Source organism: Cnephaeus nilssonii (assembly GCF_951640355.1).
Source record: "Cnephaeus nilssonii genome assembly, chromosome: 6".
Taxonomy (NCBI): domain Eukaryota; kingdom Metazoa; phylum Chordata; class Mammalia; order Chiroptera; family Vespertilionidae; genus Cnephaeus; species Cnephaeus nilssonii.
The window spans coordinates 87830138-87846091 of record NC_137077.1 but is presented as its reverse complement, the minus strand read 5'-3'; the positions used below and the strand labels follow the sequence as shown (position 1 = coordinate 87846091).

Here is a 15954-nt window from a genome sequence, read left to right as displayed (position 1 = left end):
TGGGGGCAGCCATCTTTGACCACATGGGGGCGGCCATCTTGTGTGTTGGAGTGACAGTCAATTTGCATATTACCCTTTTATTATATAGAGATAGAATATTATCCATATTTTTCTGTCTTTACTCAATATATTATGGACAGACATAAAGATTTACCTCATTTTAAAAATGACTATCTCATATACCATAATACATATGTGCCATATTTTTAAACTTCTCATATATAGACAAGTAACTTTTTATTTGTTGACATTACTGTATGCTCAGTGTTGCTGTGATGTCTTCAGTTCTCTGAATAACTTCAAAATTGTGATTCTGTCACTATGTATTATAGTGTCTGCAAGAACTAATAGAATGGTTTGCAGAAGCTGTGATAGCATTTGCATTGATTCCTGTTCTGTCCCTATTTCGTGTATTCTTAACCCTTTGCACTTGCTTGCTTTTTTTCTCGATTCCTTTATTCTACTCAGGATTTAATTTTTTAAATACCCCATATTTTACAAAGCGCGGCAGTAGAATAAAAAACGGGAGTTTCTTTTCATACAAACTTATTTGGATTTTTTTATATTTCAAATTATTGATACATTCAATAACCGTCACACTCGACATCCGAGTGCAAAAGATTAATTCCCTTGATTCTTTCTAGTCTTAGGGGCTAAAAGGGACTTCCAGGAGACTGGAGTTTCACAGTGGCCTGCCAACAGAGTAGGTGTATGCCAGTGGCATGAGAGCCCTCTAAGATGCTACCTTCCTTTTACATATATTACCACTTTAACTAGACTCCATATGCTTATGTGAGTTATTTTTTCAACTTGCAGTGAGTTCTTTATTTGTAGAGTTGTGCTCTGAATGAAGAAGGTACAAAGTGGCCAAAAGAGATCCAGGGACAGCATTTCTACCAATTATTTACCCTTTCTCTATAGGCATTAAGCTACCAAGTAACCATTATTATATCTATATTTTAGAACAAAAGGTATTTGTGACAAAAGAATGGTTTACTTTGCAGTTAACTAGGGGAAATGGGTCTTTCTCTTGGTGTCCTAGCTGCTCACCACCTCAGTAAGTCATCTTCCCCTGGCTCCTATCACCCTCTCCCTGAGCACAGGACTAATGCTACAGTAAGATGTCCCCCCTCCACAGTCGCCAGAAGGGAAACAAAAGGAGCAGCAGAGACTCAGCCACTGCTTTTAGGCCTGCCACCCTTTTTCCTCCAAGCCTGCCCCATGTTCTTTGCATCTCTGCATTTGGGGGCCATTACTTACATTTTGCTCCTACTGCCAATTGATTTTTTTTTACTCTCCCTCTACAGGACTAAAATAGACGCAAAAAAAGCCAAGCAAAGGCAGTTTGACATCATTCCCAATATTGAAAAAAAAACAAAACAAAAAACACAAATCTCACCTTTGTAAAGGTAAGGATCCTGGAATTTCATTTGGGGAAGAGAATGGTATCATCACAAAGACTTGGGGGCCCAGAACCCAGTGGTGATTGTTGTACCCCAAACATTTTACAGAGGGGTAAACTGAGATTCAAGTGGAGTTAACTAGTCATAACCATAAACCAGTGAATGGCGGGCAAAATTCAAACGCATATAGTCTTTTTTTTCTTTAATTAGTATATTTTTTATGTATTGGAATGACACTGGTTAATAACATTCTATAATTTTCAGGTGTACAAGATTGTAATTTGATATCTATGTACCCTAGTGCATGCTCACCCCTTGAAGTCTTTTTCTTCCATTACTATATGTTTGACCCCTTTTACCCACTTCGTCCTCCGTCTACTCTCCTTCCCCTCTGGTAACCACCATTCTGTTGTCTGTATCAATGAGTTTGATTTTGTTTGTTTTTCTAGTTTGTTTTATATTGCACATATGAGTAAAATTGTACAATTAGTGTCCTTCACTGTCTAACTTATTTTACTTAGCACAATAATCTCAAGATTTATTCATGTTATTGCAAATGGCAATATCTCATATTGTATGGCTGTGTAAGATTCCATTGTAGAAATGTACCACATCTTCTTTATCCAATCATTAGTCCATGGACACTTAGGTTGTTTCCCTTGTCTTGGCAATTGTAAATAATGCTGCAATGAACATAGTGGTGTATATATTTTAATGAATAAATGTTTTAATATTTTTCAGGTAAATATTCAAGGAGGCATTACTAGACCATATGGTAACTCTATTCCAATTTTTTTAGGAGATTACATACTGCTTTCTATAGTGACTGCACTAATTTACATTTCCACTAATTCTTTGCATCTCTGCATTTGGGGGCCATTACTTACATTTTGCTCCTACTGTCAATTTATTTTTTACTCTCCCTCTACAGGACTAAAATGGATGCAAAAAAGCCAAACAAAGGCAATTTTAAATCCTTCCCAATATTGAAACCAAAAAAGAAACCAAATCTCACCTTTGTAAAGGTAAGGGTCCTGGAATTTCATTTGGGGAAGAGAATGGTATCATCATGAGGACTTGGGGGCCCAGAACCCATATTCCTAACCACTCTATTCCATGCCTTTTTGCTGAGTAATGTCAACTCTGGTAAATGTTGTTGTATACAATTCCTTAATATACTTATATTAATCATAAGGAAAGTAAATTCTGTTGCAGTTCCAGTGACAAGAATTGTAAAAATTGAAATTAAAAATCACACTGAAGATAAATTCATTTATGTTGCATTTTATGATAGCTACTGGCAAATTGACAATATCACTTAAAATACCATTTAAACTTACAATTATTATCTTTACATTGGTAATTATTCTGATGGGCCCTAAATAAATGTCTTTTCACTATCTGTTTATTTTCTCCCAATTGACTTATCATCCAATGAATTGAATAGGCTTAAGTAAGGAAATGCAAACAAGTCAATAACTCCTCAGAACATAAAAGCTAGAGTTTCACTGGACAGTTATATTAATGAGAATGAAAAGAATAAATTACAACCCCTTCACCTAAAACAATAGTGAAGGTGAGCAAGTTATGAATCTCAGCATATCAACTGCCCCAAGCAGGTGTTGAAAATTTTTTTTTGATATTTAAATAAATTAACCCTTTGCACTTGCTTGCTTTTTTCTCGATTCCTTTATTCTAATGCTAACCGTGTCGACTCACACTCGACATCCGAGTGCAAAAGGTTAATAATAATTTATATTTATTTCATGATATTTAATATGTTATAAATATGTTTATAATAATTAAATAGTTCTATATGAGTCTTGGTAGTATTTCAGCTAAGGGAATTTATTAAATGTGATTGTTTAATAATTGATTTCACCTGGATTTAAGACAACAGGTCTTAATATAGTATTCAGTAATATATGATTAATATATGATTACTAATATTTGTAATAGTAACATATTATTATATTATTAATAGGGGCCCAGTGCACGAATTCGTGCACCTCAAAAGGAACTGTGGGTCACGAGGCTGCAGTGGACACAGAGGCGGGTGTCGGCCATCCTCAACGCCCCCACCCGGCCCTCCCTTTGCAGCCCCCAGCCCCCTGTCTGCTGGTAGCCCCACTCCCGCCACTGCTGCTCCCATGTGCTGATGGCACTGGCCCCACTCGTGCCCGCTGAGGGTGCAGAGCAATTGGGGCCAGCACCAGCAGCAGGTGTGAGCGGGTGGGTGTGAGTGGCAGCTGCTGCCCCAATTGCCCCTCAGGAGCAGGGGGAGGTGGAGAATCCCTGAGGAACAATTGGGGCTGGCAGCCGCTGCTTGCACCCGCTGACAGCGCCGAGCAATCAGGGCCAGCGCCAGGTGCAAGCAGGGCTGGCACTGGCAGCAGGTGCAAGTGCCGGGCAGGACCGTGGCACACAGGAGCAAAGAATTTTCAGTAACCACCAGAGGCTTGCCCCAATGACAGTGACTGGCACCCTGCCTTGGTCTGGTGCTCCCGCTCACCTGCTCCACTATCCCACTGCAGCCAATGTTCGTCATGTTCCATGCTCTGTGGCCTGCTGCTGATGCCCACCATGTTCCACGTGCACCCCCTGGTGGTCAGCACATGTCATAGCGACCAGCTGTTCGGTTGTTTGGTTGTTCTGCCATTTGGTCTATTTGCATATTAGGGTTTTATATATATACTAGAGGCCCGGTGCATGAAATTCATGCACGGCGGGGGGTTGTCCCTCAGCCCAGCCTGTACCCTCTCCAATCTGGGACTCCTGGAGGGATGTCCGACTGCCCGTTTAGGCCCGATCCCCGGGATCGGGCCTAAACGGGCAGTCGGACATCCCTCTCACAATCCAGGACTGCTGGCTCCCAACTGCTTGCCTGCCTGCCTTCCTGATTGCCCCTAACCGCTTCTGCCTGCCAGCTGATCACCCCCTAACCACTCTGCTGCCAGCCTGTTTGCCCCCAACTTCCCTCCTCTGCTGGCCTGGTCACCCCTAACTGCCCTCTCCTGCAGGGTTGATCACCTCCAACTGCCCTCCCTTGCAGGCCTGGTCCTTCTCAACTGCCCTCCCTTGCAGGCCTGGTGCCTCCCAACTGCCCTCCTCTGCTGGCCATCTTGTGTTGGCCATCTTGTGTCCACATGGGGGCAGGATCTTTGACCACATGGGGGCATCCATATTGTGTGTTGGAGTGATGGTCAATCTGCATATTACTCTTTTATTAGATAGGATAGAGGCCTGGTGCACGGGTGGGGACCAGCTGGTTTGCCCTGAAGGGTGTCCTGGATCAGGGTGGGGTTCTCTTGGGGTGTGGAGAGGCCTGGGCGAGGGGCCTGTGGTGGTTTGCAGGCCAGCCATGCCCCTGGTGACCCAAGCAGAGGCCCTGGTATTTGGAATTTATTTACCTTCTACAATTGAAACTTTATAGCCTGGAGCAGAGCCAAGCCTCCTGCTAATCCGTGGCTGCTGCCATTTCTATAATTGAAACTTTGTATCTTTGAGTGGAGGCTTGCACCCGCCAGAGTGTGTGGAAAGCTTGGCTTCTTCTGTTGCTGGGGAAACCCAATGGTAGCCATCTTGGCTGGGGTTAATTTGCATAATTGCCCTGATTGGCTGGTGAGCGTGGCTTGGCTGGTGGGCGTGGCTTGTGTAGCGGAGTGATGGTTAATTTGCATATTACCTTTTTATTAGAGAGGATAGGTAATAATATACAGTAAATAGTAATATACAATTCCTTTAAAAATGAACCCTTCCACTTATCTAAAACATGGTAAAGTATTAAAGATCCATCTACCACAGAGAGTCCTTTGTGTTTGATGTCTATGGAGAGTCTGCATCCTTGCTTAGCTGTCAAGGATCATAGAACTCTCATAGTGGCTCTTGGTTACACAGGCTCTCTCTGCCCTGCAGGAAAATGCTCTCATGTTAGAGTGCAGGGAACACGCCCTCTTCAAGAGCTCAGTTGTCTCAGCTAGTCAGTTGGAGGAGTTTTTACTCTTCTATACCTCTATTCAAAGAACACTGTGTTGCCTCTCAGTCGGCTTCTGAGACTGGAGGAGAAAGCAGAACTGCAGGGTCTCAGGTTCAGCCATCCAAGGAGAAGAACCTGGGAGAAGCCTGGGGGAGGGAGCTCTGTTAAGTTAGTATGTTACTTTACAATTTCCCTGACAATTGCTGAGTAAGTGCTACACAGTATATCTGAAGGCATGCTTAAGACACGTTTTCTATTTCAGCACTGGAAGATTAGGTACTTGTGTTATTTCTCTTCTATCCTGTCCTTTAAATCATTCCGTTGCTGAATACCATCTTTTTTTCTACCACATGGGAACAGATGTCTACATAAACACCAGCTATGAGACCCTGGTTAGGTTATTAAGTCTCTGTTTGCTGGTTGTGAAACTGGAATAGTTATTCCTACTTCTCCTGATTGTAGTGGGATTAAATGAAATAAGAGAACCTGGGCTTGCTGCCTGGCAGATACTGGAAGCCCAATAAATATTGATTGCATCTACCTTCCCCACTTCTCTCCCTTTAACAGAAAGTAGTTTCATGTAGGTGACTTACTTATTATTATTAGTGAGTCTCCCACAGTAGAAGAGGGTATCTGAGGGCCATTCATTGGGGCTCATTTCTGTATCTCATTATTACTCCATAGGAAAAACAGATAAACAGTCTGACCATTTGGTATTGCATAGGAACCGAATTCACAGTCAATTATAACTGAAGAGAGAGCAAAAAGCAAGGATTCCATCCAGTTGCCAGTTCTGTCTAGGTTTTCAGTGTGGTACACTATTAATTATGGTAAAGAATGTACCTTTTAAATGCAAGTGGAAGGTTCAGACTAGAAATTATAATGGTCACAGAACTAAGAATTAAAACATTTAAACTATAACCACAAGCAGCCAATCTACAAGTGGTAGCTCAATAAAAAATGGTAATATAGGGTGGGGCAAAAGTAGATTTACAGTTATTCATATGGCAAGTAATACAATAATTAATAAGTAATTATACGAGAATAAACTTTCTGTTTCATGTATTCACAACTGTAAATGTACTTTTGTCCCACCCTATATGTTACAATATAACATCTATGTTTGGGGTGTATTTGGGGTTCTGAGAGAGACCACTTACCTACTTTCCCCATTCTCTCCTAGGGCCCCACACGTCCTTCCGATATCTACAGAGTAAGTACTGGTTCCTTTGTTCCGCATTCCCATTGGAGCTCTCAATTAGGGGGGAGAGAAGAAAGACTTGAGTTTACCTTCAATTGCTATGACTAGGATGCTAAGCAAGCGGGCATGGGGACCACCTCTGAATCCCAGCATTAATAAGAGAGAATGACAAATAGAGTCTATCTGTTTGACATTGGAAGTGTGGATGAGGAGATGTTAGAAACACAATCCCCACCCATATATGTGTTCATTTTGGTGGTCTAGTTTCATTTTTTTGCATGTATATGTCCAATTTTCCCAACACTATTTATTGAAGAGACTGTCTTGACTCCATTGTATGCTCTTGCCTCCTTTGTCAAATATTAATTGAGCATATGGCTTGGGTCTATTTCTGGGTTCTCTGTTCTGTTCCATTGGTCTATATGTCTGTTCTTGTGCCAGTACCAGGCAGTTTTGAGAACAGTGGCTTTGTAATATAGCTTGATATCTGGTATTGTGATCCCTCCAACTTTGCTCTTCTTTCTAAAGATTGCTGCAGTTATCCGGGGTCTTTTTTTATTCCAGATTAATTTTTGGAGTGTTTGTTCTAGATCTCTGAAATATTCCATTGGTATTTTAATGGGGATTGCATTAACTCTATAGATTGCTTTTGGTAGCATGGAAATTTTAATGCTGTTGATCCTACTAATCCATGAACACAGTATATTCTTCCATTTATGTCTTCCTCTATCTCTTTTTTCAACATCCTGTAGTTTTCCGAGTACAAATCTTTTATCTCCTTAGTTAAATTTATTCCTAGGTATCTTAATTTTTTTGGTGCCATGGTAAATGGGATTGTTATTTTGTTTCTCTCTCTGAGAGTTCATTATTGGTATATTAAAAAAGCCATAGATTTCTGGGTGTTAGTTTTGTATCTTGCTATATTGTTGAATTCATTTATTAAGTCTAGTAGTTTTTTGATGGAGTTTTCTATGTACAATATTATGTCATCTTCAAATAATGACAGTTTTACTTCTTTTCCAATTTGTATGCCTTTTATTTCTTCTTCTTGTCTGATTGCTATGTCTAGCACGTCCAGTACTATGTCAAACAGGAGTGGTGAAAGTGGGCATCCCTGTCTTGTTCCTGTTCTTAGGGATATGGGTTTAGTTTTTGCCCATTGAGTATGATGTTGGCTCTAGGTTTGTCATATAAGGATTTTATTATGTTGATCCCTCTATTCCCACTTTGCTGAGAGTTTTTTATCAAGAAAGGGTACTGGATTTTATCAAATGCTTTTTCTGCATCAATTGATATGATTATGTGATTTTTATCTCTCAATTTGTTTATGTGATGTATCTTGAGAAATCATTTTTTTAAAATATATTTTATTGATTTTTCGCAGAGAGGGATAGAGAGTTAGAAACATCGATCAGCTGCCTCTTGCACAACCCCTACTGGGGATGTGCCCACAACCAAGGTACATGCCCTTGACCGGAATCAAACCTGGGACCCTTCAGTCCGCAGGCCGACGCTCTATCCACTGAGCCAAACCGGTTTTGGCTTGAGAAATCATTTGATAATCTAATGAGAGATCCTTTGTAGGTAACCCTCTGTCTCGCTCTTGTAGCCTTTAAGATTCTCTCTTTGTCATTAGCATTTGCCATTGTAATTATGATGTGTCTTGGTGTGGGTCTTTTTGGGTTCATCTTGCTTGGGACTCTGTGCTTGTATGACATTTTTCTTCCCCAAATCAAGGAAGTTTTCTGTCATTATTTCTTCAAATAGGTTTTCTAATCCTTGCTCCTTTCTTGCCCTTCTGGCACCCCTAGTATACATATGTTACTTCATTTCATGTTGTCCCAAAGCTTCCTTAGGCTCACCTCCTGCTTTCTAATTTTTTTCTCCAATTGCTGTTCAGATTGGGTGTGTTTTCTGCTCTATCTTCTAACTCACTAATTTGGTCCTCCACTTCTTCTAGTCTATCTCCATCATGTGTTTTTTTACTGTAGATATCTCATTCTTGGTTTCATCTTGATTTTCTCATCCATTCGATTTATGAACTGTATAACCCTTACTCTGAATTCTTTTTCTGACATGTTGCATGCCTCTGTTTCATTTAGTTCCTTTTCTGGCAAGCCCTCATTTTCTTTCCTTGGGGGTTGTTTCTTTCTTTTTTTTTTTATATTTTATTGATTTTTTTACAGAGAGGAAGAGAGAGGGATAGAGAGTTAGAAACATCGATGAGAGAGAAACATCGATCAGCTGCCTCCTGCACATCCCCCACTGGGGACGTGCCCACAACCAAGGTACATGCCCTTGACCGGAATCGAACCCGGGACCCTTGAGTCCTCAGGCCAACGCTCTATCCACTGAGCCAAACCGGTTTCGGCGGGGGGGGGGGGGGTTGTTTCTTTGTCTCCTGATTTTTGCTGTCTTTTTCTGGCCCTGGGCACCCTGCTTGGGGTTTGAGAGGTTGAAGACCCTATCAGGGAAATGGTCTGGAAATCATTAGCCCAGTGGCTGGGTCTGCCTTGAGTAGCATGCCTTTATTGTTTCTGCTCTGAGTTGTATCCCCTTCTCCCACAGATCTGGTCCCTCAGTTGTCTGCTTCAGATGCTTGGGGTGGGGAGAGCACGTGCACAGTTCCTCTGATGTGTGACTCCCTGTGAGGACCCAGAGCCCTCTGGCATGCAATTCGCTGTGTGGCCCCAGCACCTGTGGCAGGGTGACACTCTAGGTCCCTCTGGTAGTGCACTTGCGGCATGTACCTGTGGCCCTTGGCTTGGCAAACCGGCTTACTCCGGTTCAACCCGGCAGCACTTTCTTATGGCTCAGAGTGAGGCGTGTGCTAGGTTGCTCTGGGTAGCCCCTGCAGGACTGTCTCAGGGGCTGGGGAGAAGCAGGTGCAGGTTGCTCTGGGTCACACTATCAGAGATCCTCTATGGCCTGAGTGGGACACGTGCTGGTTGCTCCACGTTGCCCAGAAGCAAGACCCTGGGCTCAGGGTGACATGGGTGCAGGTTCCTCTGGGTCACACAGTCCCCGCTTTCTTGTAGCTCAGAGTGAGGCACACACTGTGTTGCTCCGGTTCGCCCTGCCCTGTCACCCTGGGGTGAGGTGAGCACTGGGTTGCTCCGGATGGCCCTGGAAGAACTGTCCTGGGGGCTGCGGTGGAGTGGGCATGGATTGCTCTGGGTCGAACAATCAGAGGTCCTCTGTGGTCAAGACTGGAGTGTGCTCTGGGCTGCTCCGAGTTGCTACGACAGCAGGTTCTGGGGCTCGGGGTGGAGTGGGCTCCGAGTGGCTCCAGGTCAGGCCAGCAGCATGGTTCTGGGGTCTGGGGTGGGGGTGGGGCACAGGGTTCCCCTTGGCTTGCACTCACTGGGGGTCTTCAAGCCAGACCCTAGGACGCTGGGTCCCAGCAAGCTGGTGAGAGGCCGGGTGAGGGAGCTCACTCTGTTTGCATACGCTCCCTGCAGACATCTGGGAGCCTGTTGAGAGGTACTACGCCGCTCACTGCTGGGGCATGGTAGTGGTTTCACACAAGTTATGGCAGGAAAGCAGCATTTTCTAGGCATTGTTTGCCCTTCCTTATTGAAAATTTTCTCCTCAGCTGTGTCTAATCTGTTAATTCAGGGTGGGTGGTCTCCGATTTAGTTGCTTTTCTGGCCTGGCTCTAGGAGGAGGTGCACAACACTGCTGCCTATTAAGCTGCCATTTTCTCCGACCTGTTCAACACTTGTTTTCTGATTATCTATTGTCTATATCACAATAAAAGCATGATCTTATTATTAATTAGAGACCTTTACAAGGAATGTACTTCATAATCTCTTCACACCCAGTTTCATGGCAGGACATAAAAGAGGTCAGAGGAAGTCATCTGATGGGAGCATGATGCAGTAGAAGGGCACTAGAGGGCATAGATTCTAGAATCAGGTTCCCAACTGTTTTGTTATCTGGGACAAGTCATTTGGATACTTTCTTAGCTTCTTTTTCTCACCTGTAAAGTGAGGGCATTTAACTACAGGTTCCCTTAGGTGACTTCTAAGACCATGATTTTCTAAGCTCCGTGTCCAGAGGCCCTGAACGAGAAGCTCCCCCAAGGCCTTCCAGTGAGTGCATTAGAAAACAGCTCCAAGCTTCTGGACTTACAGGCTTATGCTGTTGCCCTTCCCTGGAGCTCTAAGGGTGGCCAAGATTTTCTTCCACCATCACCAGGGCATAGCCTGGTGGGAAGGCCCCAGGAGGACATGCATCAGCCGGGTGAAGGCTTGATCCTCTCTAGAGGCTGATCACATTCACTTTACTAATGGGTCTCCAGGGGCCAGCCTGGACTGTGGGTGTATCGGAAGGCCACTCCCCTCTGGCTAGGTATCCTGAGCTTTCTCATATACAATAAAGGGGCTTTAAGAGCAGAATCAGCTAGAAGAGGCAGTGGGAGAGAAGCTGTGGTTTGCCTACAGTCTGCCAGCAATAGTAGCTTAGAAATGTGAGAAGTCTGGCACCTCCCTCTTTCTCCCAGCTCTCTGTGGTGCAATTCTGTGCGAATCATGAACTGGTGTTTTTTAGAGAATCCCCAATTAGAGACCAATTAGTTTCTCTTCTCTCTCCTTATCACACTCTCCCTGCATTAATGCATTTGTTTTGATCTCTTGGCTGTTCTGGCTTCTGAGATGGAATTGTGGAGCCTGCAAGGAGGAAGCTGTGATTTGAAATCACATAACTTGACCTTTATCTGCCCATCCAACCTTGACCAGGCACTTGGGGATTTTTTTTTTTTAATGGGGAGGAAGCAGAGACAAGGAGCCAGCTGAGAAAAATTAAAAAATAGGTGTGATCGAGGCAGTGTAGTTTGATGGAGGTGTGCCTTTCTGAAAAGTCTGGGTGGCTTCTGGGCAGGGGACCAGATGGCTCTAATGCCTGCTGAGAGCCAGTCGCTTTCTCTCCTGAACTTTACAGATGAGGACATCCAGGGTTCCATCCAAGGTAATAAGATGAGGCCATGTGTCTCTGGGTTCTGCTCTAACTAGCCCTACATAGGGACCAGCCTATGAGAACTATATTATCCTTTAGCTCTCAGCAGGAAATGTACTCCCCTGTGACCAGTGGGTAAACTGTGCGTGTTGGGGGTGGGGGCTTGGCATGATGAGAAGGCAAAACAGGGAAGGGGAAGTGGAGTGGCACCGGGGAGAAGACACTGATGCAGGACATAGGACTGGAGATTTCACCTTTCTGTGCACCTCCTTCCTCCATTCTGATGTAGAAGTGACAAGTCAGTGACTCATGGGAATGGGCTCTTGCCTGAGAGGGTTTGCAGAACCTTCCTTTCCTAAAATGAACCATTCCTTTCATCCAGCTCCCAGTGCTGGGAAGTCTTCTTTGAGTAGAGATTTATTTATTTGGAACAAATAAATTTTGGAGAATTCTCTTTGAAAATGCAATAGCCTTTGAGAACAGCATATGGGAGGGGATTTGCTTTTGTGAATTAGCTTATTAGAAGGCTTTCTTTCCAAAAGGAAGTCCAGGGAGCAGGAGAGCACTGGTCCCTGGTGGGAGTGGAAGCCATGTAGAGTGGACACACTGGGGAATGGGTAGACTACCAACCAAGGGGATGCTGGAGTCAACGCTCATCTCAAATCTTTGAGGTACTAGTGCTTCCTGCTCTCTCAGTCTCTCTCTCTTCTTTCCTTCCTTCTGTTGGCAAATATATAATGCCTACTATGTGTGAGATACCATGTTAGGTTTTGGGATTCTGAGATGAGACTCAGATCTTTTATTAAAGAGTCTTATAGTCCAGCAGAGGAGGACAGGTGTAAAACAACCTCGTGGAACCCACCTTGCAGGTCCTGTGAATGGAGCAAGTACAGAGCATGAGGTACAGAGGGTTACAGATGCAAGAGGGATGGTGACAGAGGCTTCACAGAGAAAGTGGTGCTTGAATGGGGTGGGGTGGGGGGATTAACCAGGTGAATGACAGGAGCTTGGAGTGGAGGCAGTGGTGATGGGGTGGATGTTAGGAAAACATTCCAAGAAATAGAGCAGGATTAAAAGTGTTGAGATGTGAAATAGCATGGGCATTTGAAAACTGCAAGTCATTCATAATGGATGGAGCTAAAAAGCCAGGGCCAGGTCCATGGCAAGGGATGAGGCTGGGAGGGTTTTGTAGGCCAGGATATCTATGCCCCAGGGATTTAAGCAACAAAATCAGACGTTGGTGTTAATTTCTAAGGTCACTTAGGCTTTGGGGGATGGACTAGAAGATTTGGGGGATGGACTGAAAGAGGGGCAGGGAAACTGCTGAGGAGACCATTACAATAGGTACCTGAACTAGGGATACTGCGGGCAAAGTGTCTTGAAGGAATAGCTTTTTTCTCACACAACTATGCTACTCATGCTAATAAATGGTAAGTGACAATATGCAAGTTTGTAAAAATATTCTCACTCTCACTACTGCAGGTGAAAGGGTCCTATTTACTGCAGTCAGCCTATGTTGATTAATCTAGATTTGCACTTCCTCATGGTATCATATAAAGAGGCAGCCTTCATTAGAAGCAACCTGCAGCTTATCCTGCTACCCCAGCAAAAAAAAAAGATGATACTTAATGAAGACCCCACCCCCATCCAGAGACACTTAGCACATCCAAGATTGCCTCTAGAGGTGACCCCAGCTTAGTCTTGTGATAAATGGCATGGACATCAACACACAGGCTTAGTCTTGTGATAAATGGCATGGACATCAACACACAGGCATCAACACACAGGACATGTAGGGGTCTGACCACTCCCCCTGGGGGGGGGGCGGTCAGACCCCTAGATGAACCAGCCAGAGGGACTGCTCTGGAGGGCTGGCATGTGGTGAAAGGCCTGTTTGCCACCATAGGATCTCGTTGTGGGGAGATAAGAGCTCATAAAAAATTAGGATGGGTACATCAACATCAATGACATAAAGAAAAACCAAGTTCAGAGGTGGGAGAGATTAGTTCCAAAAGGGGGTTTCCAAATTTGGCTGCACAGAACTCACTTGGGGAGTTTTTTAATGAATAAAGATTTCTGGGCTTTACCACTAGGGAGATTTTGTATTATAAACTCTCTTTAGACAAATTTGAATACCCCTGGACCATGTGATTGTGCTTAGCACACTGCCTGGCACATAGATGTGCTCAGTAAATGTGGTAAGAATGATGTGTCTCAAGGGTCCATGGATCTGTGATTCCATGTATCTCCCAGCTGGGGAGACAAGAAGGAGCTGTTCTAAAAGAATCCTTGAGTCACAGGAACCAGTAACTGGAATAGTCTGGCAACTTTGCAGCTATTTTGCATGAATGCCAGAGATGTAGGTGGGGAGGTGGGGTGCGGGGGAGGTGGTGGTGGTGGTGGTGGTGGAGTACCTGGGTTTCAGCTTTCTCTTGTCTTTTTTTTTTTTCTCTTTTTTTCTGAGAAAACAAAAGAAGTATTAGAACCCAACAGCTTCCTGCTCAGAAGACAGAGGCACAAGAGAGGTGGAGGAGGGACCCAGGATCAGGATCTGAGGCTTGAGGCTCCTGATCAGCTCCCCTGGTGCAGTTGGTTCAGGGCCCAGGCCCTCTGGATCTGTCACCAGCCATGACTAGCACAGCTGGAGAATGGGGGAGGGGAGGGGAGATCCCAACGTTTGAATGTGGGCCTGGGTATGGGAGAATCTTAGCAACCCGAGCCTGCTGTGAGCACAGGGGTCTCCCTCTCTTCCTTTGACCTCCACAGTGTGGTTTTCATGCTCTGAGGCTCTGAGTCTAGGTCCCCTGACAGCCTCTTCTCAAGTTCAATTCTCTCTGCTCCAGGCTCTCAGGGTGCTCCCTGCTGTTATTAGTCTCCCCCCACCCCCACCCCTTTCGCACTGCAAGGAACCATGTAGAATTTTGCAATATATATATATATATATATATATATATATATATATATATATATATATATATATATATGTTTGTTTTTAAATAATGGTATTTTTAAATGATAAGTAGTGAATGTTCATATAGAAAGCTTGGAAAACAAAGGATGTTCACATTGACTTCTGGTGTTGAGGTCTTTGAGGGCCATGATGCACAAACAGGAGCCCTGAAAAGGCCCTGCAGACTCCCTCTAATGCCCTGCCTTCTGAGCTCTCACCCTCCAGAGGTTTTGCCAGCCACTGCTCAGCTCTCAGGTCTCAACAGCAAAGGAATCACTTATGCTAGGTACCCCTGTGAATAGACTCCTTTTTACTCTGAGGAATCTAAATTTGGATACAGAGTTCAAGATTGTTAGAGAGATTCCTACTATATCAGCTCAGAGGTCAGCGAGGGATTACAGAACAATGTCATAAAACTCACTGTTAAAGGAAAAATTCTGTTCGCCACCTGAATACAGGAGCTCACACCTTCTTCTTTCTGCCTCCGGGGGATGCTACCAAAGAATGAAGTGTTGTTATAGAGCGTTGTGTGTCTCTAGAGGAAGATGCTTAAGACAACAAACCACTAAGCAAGTTCATAAACTTGTGTAACATATTGGTATCCCTGCACCGGGTGTTGTGTGCAGAGATGTGGAGGCTACCAGCTTTTAAAGTGGCCTGGTCAAGCCTGGGGCAGCTGGAACCCAGGGCTGCTAGCACATGGCTGAGAGCTGCCTCTCTTCACCTCAGCTTGTCATACAAATAGTATTGTTTATGTGTTGCATGATGTGACAAAGGTTGGGGAGCACTGTTCCATGCAATGGTTCTCAACCTTGGTTCCACATGAGGATGAAGATTGCATTCAAGACACACTCCCAGGGTCACTTGAATGACTTTTACAGGCAGATGTGATCTTGGCGATTACATCTTGAGAAATTCTATGCACATTTCTCACAGATGCTACTAGGTGGGCTCAGCCTCTTCCAGTGATGGAAAGCTCACACCTCACGAGGACTCGTGTTCCGTTCTTGGACAGCTCTAAACTTAAGAAATCCTTCTTTTTATCAAACCAAACGCTACCTCTTTATAAATTCCACACTTTGACCATATCCTGTTCCTTAGACCCTGTAGAACAAGTTTGTAAAGTGTCATAAGCAGATAGTACAGAATTCCCACATACCACTCCATACCCTGCGCTGGTTTCCCCTGTTATTAATATCTTACATTTGTATGGTGCATTAGTTACAATTCATGAACAGATATTGATATATTATTATTAAGGAGACTCCATACTTTAGGCAGATTTCCTTAATTTTAACCTAATGTCCTCTGTCTGTTCCAGAGTTCCAGCCAAGATACCACATTACGTCTAATTCTCATGTCTCCCCAAGCTCCTTCCTCTTGGCTGTGATAGTTTCTCAGACTCCCCTGACCCCCTTTTTTATGACCTTGACGGTTTACTGGTTTGGAATTTGTCTGTTTTTCTCAT

The 15954-nt window shown here is 44.0% G+C and overlaps 1 protein-coding gene across 5 annotated transcripts in view; it reads left to right on the top strand.

Moving 5' to 3' along the window:
* The first annotated feature begins 543 nt into the window (after nt 1–543).
* DYRK4 (dual specificity tyrosine phosphorylation regulated kinase 4) overlaps nt 544–15954 on the top strand; it is a 46306-nt gene continuing 30895 nt past the window's right edge. For 3 of the 5 annotated variants that reach the window (XM_079775395.1, XM_079775397.1, XM_079775394.1), the window contains exons 1-2: nt 544–2428; nt 6563–6592. In XM_079775395.1, the coding sequence (XP_079631521.1) occupies nt 2342–2428; nt 6563–6592 (117 nt within the window). In that variant the 5' untranslated portion in view covers nt 544–2341. The remainder of the gene's footprint in view (nt 2429–6562; nt 6593–15954) is intronic. The other 2 variants (XM_079775393.1, XM_079775392.1) reach the window with 2 other exon arrangements.